General features: G+C 52.8%; 1 protein-coding gene across 2 annotated transcripts in view; it reads right to left on the bottom strand.

The window, feature by feature from the left end:
• Zbtb46 (zinc finger and BTB domain containing 46) overlaps positions 1 to 9,952 on the bottom strand; it is a 61,699-nt gene that overhangs the window by 9,290 nt on the left and 42,457 nt on the right. For both annotated transcript variants that reach the window (XM_023704282.1, XM_004644142.3), the window contains exon 3: positions 8,957 to 9,241. In XM_023704282.1, coding sequence (XP_023560050.1) covers positions 8,957 to 9,241 — 285 coding nt within the window. The remainder of the gene's footprint in view (positions 1 to 8,956; positions 9,242 to 9,952) is intronic.

The following is a 9,952-nucleotide window of genomic DNA, read 5'->3' as shown; positions in this document are numbered from 1 at the left end:
AAAAAAACCATAAAGCTTGACAGAAGGATACAGGTCCACCCCACAAGCCGGGACTGCAGCACTCTCCCAAGCATGGCTTGGCCAGCCATCCCATCTGAGATACTCGAGTGCCAGGACAGGGTCCACAGTGCCACCCTGTAACCTCCCAGGGGTCTGGGATCGGGCCTGGGCTGGCAGCACTGGCCGGGCTGGGCCGACGCCTTTCTCCAGTACCACTGGAGGGACGTGCTGGCAAAGCGGCCGCATGTGGGGATGCCCTGGGGAGGCTTCACAAGTATAACCCAGTCTCCTCAGCAAACCAGGAGGCTTGACTGCCCTTTCTGATTCTCTTCAGGTAAACTATTTCCCACAACCTTCCCCATTCCCTACAGCACACTAAGGTCTTAGCATCAGGTGGTTTGGAGTATTTGCTTATCATCTTTCCAAGATCTTGTAGTAGTGAGTTTTCTATAGCTATTATTGGCAAGTGGCATTTTCCTTGTTTTTACTGACCACTTTTGATAATTTATCAACCTGCCTTAGTAGTCCTACATTTTTCCCATCATTTTTGTGTGCCTGCTCTCTTCCGCCAGTACTGTGGATTAAACCCAAACCTATTGCACTCCGCTTCATCCCAAGCCCTTTTTTGTTTTGATCCAGTTCTTTTTATGAATTTGGTACAGGGTCTCACTACACAGCTCTAACTCTAGTGATTACCCTGTTTTCACAGGCGCTTAGCCTACTGAGCTATCTCGCCAGCCTTTCTTTTTTATTTTGAGACAGGGTCTTGCTAAATCGCCCAGACTGGGCTAGAACCCTCAGCCTCCCAAGTGCGGGGATTACACGTGTGTATCCAGAACCAATCCTCTTTTTTTTTTTTTTTTTTTTTTCGGAACTGGGGATTGAACTCAGACCCTTGCGCTTGCCAGGCAAGCACTTATTCTACTGAGCCATCTCCGTGGCCCCCAATCCTTTCTTTTTCATTGACACCTGCTCTTCACTTCCTTATTTCTTTGCATTTAATTAGCTATTATTAAAAAAAAAAATAGGGGGCGTGGAGATAGCTCAGTAGAATAAACACTTGTCTGGCAAGCACTGGGTCCTAAATCCAATCCCTGGTACCAACTCCCCCCCCAAAAAAGCTATTTTTTTTCTCATTTTTTCGTAATTTTTAGTACATCCTGGTTACATTCCTTGTGGGACGTTGGTACACGTACAGAACACACTTCTTCATGTAGAAATTTAGAATCTTCCTTCTTTCTTAGTAGAAGAGCTAAACATGGTTTTAGAAGTAGTCTTCAGTTTTGATATGGTACACTGGCACTGGGGTCAAAATTCTTTCTAATTCCCCCGTGACTTGCTCTGGCCTGTCAGGGTCGATGTTACCAGCTCACAGAGAAGCATTCAGGAATAGTGCGGTCCTGTTGCTGATCCCAACTTCAACTCACTAAAGTCAAAGAGCAGCCTCCCTCAGCAAGCTCTTGCGCGCTGCTGCTCTATGGCCTTTGCTGTCTATCTTAGTGAAGTGTCTTGTGCATTGGAATAGTTTAAGTTTGGTGGTGTGAAGCTGCATGTCACTGGCTGGAGGCCTGAACACAGATCCGAGGCTCTAAACGAAACATCACTAGTTTAATCCAAAGATACAGAAAATAAATAAATAAATAACGTCTTGCAACAACATACTTATTCCAGAAATTTAAGCTAACTTTAAATTGAGAACTGTGTCCTCACATCTCTCCCCTTGAGTTGCTTGCTATTGTGTTAACCACAGACCTGGATATCTTCTCTTTTAGTTCCACAGGGCTACAGACTGAACTGTTACTAGAAGCACATCCAGCAGGACTGCTGCGCTACTGACCTGACCCTCTTACCTCGGTGCAACTCCCTAAAGACTTCTTTAAAAAGTTTACTTTGATTACCCAGCATGGTGGTGCACAACTATAACCCTAGTTATGAAGCTGAGGCAAGAAGATCACAAGTTGGAAGCCCGGCCGGACTAGAGTGAGTTCAAGGCTAACTACACGGGAGTGCAGAACTACATGGCAAGAACCCATCGTAAAGCACACCCCCCAAAAAAAGTTTACTTTGATATTAATTATTGCTAAACTAGCTTTAAGTTAGTGTTTGCTTGGGCTATCTTTTTGCCTTATACTGTGTCTTTATCTATAAAGTATTTGATCTATAAACACCAAAGAGTTAAAACATACACACACACACACACACACACACACACACACACACACACACACACACCAGGTTAATAAAGAGAAGTTGCCAGTGTAGTAGGAGGGCCTGTGGCCCCAGCCACTGGGGAGGCTGAGTAGGGAGGACACAAGGTTGAGGTCAGCCTGGGCAACTTAGTAAGATCCTATTTCAAAAATAAAGACAAGGGCTGGTGCTCAGCAGTACAGCGCCGTACCCCAATTCTAGACCCCACCACAGGAGAATAATTTTTACTGGAATATGACAGATCATCTCAATATAATCATACAACAACACGATCAATGGTACTGATTTTCCTATAATAACGTAGTTGCTGCTGTGGCTGAGTCCAAGCCTACAACCTTTTTTCTCTTTGTCCTTCGTATTTCTTTTGGCTACCCATCCCCCCTTTCAAACTAATCAACTACAGCTCCTTTCTCCTCATTAGTAAGTGCCTTCCCCTCAGTCCTTATTCCCTGTGACTGTGAAGACACACGAGCCAGTCAGCAGCTCGGCCTTCCTTTCTCCTCAGCGCTGCTTGCTTACCCAAGGCCCTATTTCCTCAACGAGGAAAGCACTCACGGCCCCCCGCCACACACAGCCGCACCTCTGCTTCTTCACTTGATCTTAGCCAAAAGGCCGAGAAGTGATGGGGCTTCCTGGCTCAGAGACGTGGTTCTGTCAGAGGACAAGGGTTCCCCGGCTCTCTTGCGCATGTACACAGGGTGCACGTGCATGAGGTCAGTCGCAGCTGCCAGTGCTGCCCACAGTGGGACTGCTATCGTGCAGCTCTGAGTCCCTGGGCTCCTCGTCTCCAGCCGCCCAGGCTGGCTCCCCGGTGCCTGCAGCTGTCTTCTGTTGCTGCCTTGCTCGGTTTCTGGTGCTCCTCGAGCTGCTGAACCCTCTGAGAGCTTCCCTCAGCTCGGGAAATCCCCAGCCGCTGTCTCTTCAGCTGCGGCTCTGTCGTCGCACCCGCTTCTAGACCCCAACCACGTGCACACGGCGCAGCCACCACGCCCCTGGCTCATGCTGGGCTCCGGAGCTGAGGCTTGGCACAGGTGCTCTCCACTTCTTTTCTCCAGCTCATTCCACTGCCGCTGCTGTGCCCAGACTGCCCTCCAGCTGCGCATGGCACGAGGCACAGGGCCCATGGTGCTCTGGCACTAAGCCGCAGCCCGTGTTACTCTTCCTGTTTAGACAGGATCTTGCTAAACTGCCTAGGCTGCCCTAGGACTGGAAGTCCTCCTGCCCAGCCTCCCAAGCTGCTGGAGCTACAGGGATGTAACACCATACCCAGCCTATCTTACGAATTCTTAATTTCAGATACTGAAATGTGCAGCCTACGCTGGTCTTACACTCACCAAGTGTCCAGGCTAGCTGTGAACTTGTAACAATCCTCATGCTGCAGCCTCCCGAGGACTGGGTTACAGGTGTGTAATACTCTGCCCGGCTAGGAACTGGACTTTTAGGCTCATCCTGTATAAATGTCTTAAAGTTAGAGAGAGAAAAAAAATCTCTCAAAATAAGGTTAGAGAATATATATATACACCTTGCTATGTTGCCTAGGCTGATTTTAAATTCAAGAGTTTAAGTGATCCTCCTGCCTCAGCCTCCCAATAATCTCCCAGAAACGTATTAAATAAAATATAAAACAATTTAGCTTCATACTTGTGGCTCAACAGAGCTGGAGACAGGATTGCAAGGAAGCCAGTGATGCCAACTGCTTCTCCGCTCCTGAGGACACACCTGGCACCGGCATCGCGGCTACTGAGCCGACAGGACCTGCTCGCTGGGTGAGCAGCGCCACCCCTGCCGCAGGCGTCCTGGGCACCGTGGGCATGGCGGGCCAGCTTGTGTCTTACCTGGGCTGGAGGAGGCATCTGCTCAGGCTAAGTTTGGCCTCCTCAGAACCATCCTATAGGCGCTGGCCAGATAGCTCATTGAACTAAAGCACCTGCACAGGCTGGGGTTCGATCCCTGGTATGCTGTGTGGGCTCCACCCCTGGGGCACACTGAGATGGCAATGGAGACGTGGTGGTGCGTGCCTGTAATCCCAGTGCTTAGGAGGCTGAAACAGGAGAATCACTACAAGTCCCATCTACGTAGTGAGACCCTGGAGACCCTGTACTAAGTACATTAAAGAAGAAAGAATCATCCTGTGGCTCCGAGTGGAGGAGGATGGAGCCTCTGCTCTGCCACCAGTGTCCTCTCGAGTGACTCAGGCCCTGGGGACAGGGGCTGTGAGGCGCACCTCGAGGAAGAATGTCCTTCAGAGGGCCTTCAGAGTCCGGAAGGTGGCCACTGGCTAGGACGACACAGGAGCCCACTGGAGGGCAAGTTGGAGACCCTGGCTGGTCAGCTGATCCCAGCCATCGGGGCCCAGGGCACCAGCCTTGTCTATGGCCAGTCTTTCTCCAGAAGCAAATGATTTCAACAGAGGCTTTCGGTACTGAAAGTAGACGCTGGCAATCTGGGGCCTTGGAGGCCAATTTTCTGATAAGTTCTTCAAGATTCATCAGTTGAAGTCCAGCAATAGCTCAACAAATGCCCTTTGGTCAGAATCACAGTATCAGGGCTGGTGAGATGGCTCAGTGGTCTAAAGCACCTACTTAGAACAAGCTTATTAGCAAAGCACAGGGACCGATGTTCAATCCCCAGCACCACATGCCAGCCAGCCCTGCCCCCTGGTGGGCTGAGCTGGACACACACACACACACACACACACACATAAATAAATAAAATTAAAAAAAAAAAAAAAGAATCACAGTATCAATTCAGAACCAAACAAAAGCCCTTAATTCCTTGTACCAAAACAGTAAGTAAATATTCTGTAAGCTGAAGAAGAAAGTCATCACTAAATGCTCCAAGATGTCTGGGCCTGACTGACCATGGTGCAGAAGAGGAAGAGTCCACAGCCGCTGGCCTGAGGCTCCAGGTTCAGCTTTACCAGTGAATGTCAGTGGTGACAGCCAGATGTCACCGTACGGCACTGGAGGGAGGGAAGGGAATGGAGCCGGCCTGCCACTGCTGGGGACTGGGGTCCGGCCAACACAGTGCGTGCCCGGTGACACTTGGGACTTTGGCTCAGTGTACATGACACAATGTGCCTTAGTCTGAGAGCGCCACAGCCTCGTCCCATGTGAAAGTCTGTGTTTCGGGGGCACAAGCCATCAGACGTCCAGGTCCTGAACGGGCACATCTCATGTGACACAGCCATGTTCTGAGCTGTGACAGGCTCTTCATGGTTTCTATGCAGTGACCAATAACCACAAAGAGATTTACAAATAAATTAACAAAGGTAAAAGAGAACCAAATTAAACTGAATTTAAAAAAAGAAAAAAGTTTTCTAATCAGAAGACTGATGAGCCACCACTCATTGAATCCGTGGCCAAGCTGACATCATCGGTCCTCTGAAAATGAGAAAATTAAGGCCACTTTTCTAGAGTGTTCCCAAACCACCCAGAAAGGACCTCTGCAGATCAGCTCTTCTATGCTACTTGTACATAGCCTGCTAAGTACAGACCATAGACACCAGCACAGTGCACAAGCGACCAGGAGAATCGGGTTGCGGCTGGGTCCCAATGCCAAGTGTCCTGTACCACAAAGCAACTGCCAAGCCCTACGGCAGAAGCCATGCCAACCCCTGCTCCAGTGATACGTTGCCTGCTGGGAAGCTTGCTCTCCCAAGGTACTAACCAAAGCCGCAGCCTTGTACAAAGCTCAGGGCCACCAGCATGTGGAGGTCACAGTCCTGACACAGGCCACACCAGGGCCCAGCAGCTAGGGGGTAGGTGTCATCCTCTTCAGCCCAGCTGAGGCCTGGGTTTCCTTCACTTCTCCACGAAGGGTGCCAGGAGAGCAGCTGCACTGCCCACCCCCCTACCTCCACCCCCGGCAGCACCCTCTTCTCCGAACACACGTAGCACCGCCAGCTGCATGGTCCAACTGCTACCAAGGCTCAGGGCTGCACTTCTGGAGCTGGAGGCGACCAGGGGCTGCAGCTAGCATGGAGCACATGGGGGTCTACATACCCTGAACACTGCCATCCTGTGCTGCCCACACACTTACCACAGCCCAGCCCAAGGCCTCCTGCCAACCGGGTACTTCAAGGAAGGGCAGAGCGGTGGATCACATACAGCTCTGGGGGGCCTGACACAGCTCCTCTGCCTGACGTGGGACAGACACCCAGCAGACCTGATACTCCAAGGCTGAGTCTGGCTGTGGTCTGCGTGCAAGCTGCCTCTGCCACCCACAAGTCTGGACAACCCCTCACCTGGGCTGCAGCTGCGCCGCCACCACCCACAGGGAGGATGCTGGCTATGAGGAGGTGCCCACAGACCTGGGAAGCAGGCTTCCTGCTGGGCTTTCCCAGCCTTCTTTCAGAAACAGGTTGACGTCACTTAAGAGGTCAGAAAATCGTAGTTTAAAGGAACCCACTCCCCTGGTGAGCTAACAGTCCTTCTGCCCACCAAGCAGGTTTGCCATCCACACACAGCCAAAGTCACTCAGTCCACGCCTAGCCAGTGGAAGATTGTGCCAACAGCTAACCCTGTTTATGAAAAGGGCAGAGTCTTATGAAAAGAGTAGGAAACCTGGGAGATTACAACATTACAGAAATAACAACTTACCACAGTCCACTAACTGACTTCACCTGGAATTAGCCACAGATATGATGGCCTGAAAATTGAGCACAATGGGACTCTCTCTCCTCTCTGGAGTGCAAAGGCCTGTGACATGTGCCACGCCCCATAGCACACTAGGAGAGTATCACGTGTACACTGGCACAGGTAAGAGCTGAGAAGGCACCAGGCAATGCCCCACCCACACCCTGGCCACAGCACGGCCTTCTTCGAGGAGCCCCAAGAGGCAGGGCCTAGAGCCCAGGAGACCAGCACAGCAGCGACATGCAGGCCAACACCTGGCCTGCAGGTCCCCCTGCCTGGCCCCATGTGGCGCAGCCAGCATTTGCAGCTTCTGCCCTGTGACCACACGGTGCCCGCACAGACGCAGTGACGGCCTTGTGAACAGCACCTGCGTCCAGGGTGAGACCCGCACAAAGGCACAGAGAAACCGTCTCCCCGCACTCCAAACCACTCCTGACGACACGCACTGAGTCGCGCACGAGTCCTGCTGGTCCCCACTTGAAGGAGTCTGCACTGTGGACGTCCCATGAGGCTGAGAATGCCTGTCTGCAGGTGGAGGCGGAGAAACACAGGCCTCTGTGCTGGGGCTCTCCTGCCCCCCTGCACACTTCCCACGGTGCTCATCCACTCCCGGACCCCCCCCCATGAATGCCAGGTACCCCAAGTACCCCGGAACCACCTCCATGAACTGGCAAGGTCCCTACGAGCTTGAACAGTCCGACAAGTGCTAGCTTCAAGTCCAGCTCAGCATCTGTGAGGGGCAGGGGCTGTCTTTGGAAATACCTGCCACATGTTCTCTGACTGAACTAAGTCATTCCACAAATGCTGTTTTATGTTCCCAACAACTGTGTACGTGGCACTTGCCCTGCTTTTCAGCTGTGGCCGCGAAGCCTGAAGCTGTCTGATTCACGCCAAGTGCCCATGGTCCGTGGAACACTCTGCCCACCCCGGCCTGCAGCCCATGCGTACGGGCCAGGCTGCAGCTCTTACCCAAACACGGGGAAATAAAGAGAGTATAAACGCTGGTTTTCACTTTTAGTCTTTATTGCCCAACTTGCATAACTCCTCACACTACTACAAAATCTCAAAAGAATATTTTAGTGCTCATTAAAAACAAAATCGTAGAAATACTGTCTTTTAAAACATGTGCAAACTAAAACAGACACGTGTCCCAAAGCCCCAACATCAGATGGCTGACAGGTGGGAGGAGTCACTGTGCACAGAGGACCTGGGGCAGGCACCTCGCAGCCCGACTCAGTGCCCTAGTGTGGGGCATACCACACACACACAGAAAAACATGGGGCTCATCCACAAGCCCACGTTCAGCACCAGCTGAACAGCACGTGCCAACGCAGGGCCAAGGACAGGTGGCCAGGCTCCTCCCCTGGCATCACACAGGGCCCTGCCGCTGTTCTTGTGGCCCTGTGACTGGGGAAAACTTGCCCCCTGCCGCATGGGGTGTGCTTAGCTAAGAGCCAACGCCACCACGCCACCTCTTCAGAGAACAGAATCCTGGAGAGTGGCACAGCAGCAGCATGGGGCTGTCATGTGGCGTGGGCTCGGGACACCTGGGTTCTAAGGGTGGCCCTAACTCCCTTCTCACAGCTCACTAGTGACCAGCAGGACAAAGCAAGCCCGGTCCCAGGCGCGGGTGCGCTTTTCTCCCGCACTCTCCAGGTGGGCTGCGTCTCTGCACAAAGCCCAGGACAGGTGGCCAGCAGGGGGAGCCGCGACTGTCCCTCTGCACAAAGACCCTCTGCCGTGTGTCGCTGGCTCAGACTCACTTGAGGTTTCACGTTGGCTTATTACCTGTGCGCACTTTTCAGCTTGGTGGGCTTCAGGCTCAAATGTCTCCATTTGAGCATGAGACAGTCCCACAGCTCTTCCCTCCCTCCACCTGACTACACACCCCTCCTGCTCTGTCCAGCTCCCTACCTGAGAAGCAGGCCACCTAGGTCCCCGCAGTGTGCCCTGCTCATGTCCCACAGGCCTTGAGGAACTGGAAGGCAGCTCTCCCCACAGCCTGCCCACCTGGCAGATGGGCTACACACTCCTTCTTGGAGCACCTGGGTCAGAGACTCGAGACCCAGCGGTGGAAATCAGGGCCCAGGGTCTCCCGGGGCTGCACTTACACGACAGCGAGTGGGCGCCTTTGGGCAGATACTCGAACAGCAGGGAGCCGTCGTCTCCGAGCATGTCGGCCTTGAGAGACAGCAGGCTGTTCTTACTCATGAGCGCCGCGCGTAGGCTGGCCACCGCCGTGGCCTGGTGCAGCGCCTCGTCCTTCTCAGGAGTAAGCGGTGGACCCAAGAAGCTGGCTTCTCCTCCCAGCAGACCCTCGTCGGCATGTGCGTAGAGCTCGGCCCGCTCCCCTCGGCTGTCGGAGCTGCTGGCCTCGGTGACAGTCAGGTCTGCACCTGGGGTGGGAACACAGGAGAGGGAGGCAGAGTGACATGGAGGCAGACCGAAGTTCCCCAAGAACCGGAGCTTACCATGGGCAGCAGGCACGAGCCCAGCCCTGTGGGCTAGGGCATCTGCCCAGAGCAACACGGTCCCCCCTGCCAGCCTGGCCATGACACCCACAGGGTCAGCACAGTGGTGCTGCCCAGACTGGCCCAGGGGCCGGAGACAGCCCCCGGCTCCACCCACGAGGACGCACTTGGGACTGCAGATGCCCACTTTTTTCCTTTTCTTGCTGTGTGTTGTGTGTATTACAGTTTGTTCTAGACAGGTATCAGTCAGTCACTGAGTTCCCAGGCTGGCATTGGACTTGGAATCCTCCTGCCTCGGAGCTCTGGGATTACAGGTGCACACCACCACTCTGGCTGAATTTCCACCTTTTGAAGAAAAATACCTAGCTGGGCATGGTGGCAAACACCTGTAATCCCAGCACTCAGGAGGCTGAGGCAGGAGGATTACCATGCATCCAAGGCAGCCCAGGCTACACAGTGAGTCCAAGGGCAACCCAAACAACCCAAACAATCAAAAAAGAAAAAAAAAGTTAAACTACCAATTTCTTTTAGTTCATTTAAAAGAAAGGTTTAGGACAGGGGAGATGGCTCAGTAGAATAAGCGCTTCCCTGGCAAGCACAAGGGCCTAAGTTCAATCCCCAGCTCCTCAAAAATAA

The sequence above is a fragment of the Octodon degus genome, unplaced genomic scaffold (genome assembly GCF_000260255.1).
Source record: "Octodon degus isolate 3935 unplaced genomic scaffold, OctDeg1.0 scaffold00194, whole genome shotgun sequence".
Taxonomy (NCBI): domain Eukaryota; kingdom Metazoa; phylum Chordata; class Mammalia; order Rodentia; family Octodontidae; genus Octodon; species Octodon degus.
Note: the sequence above shows the minus strand (reverse complement) of the source record. Positions and strands in the feature narration are given on the sequence as shown.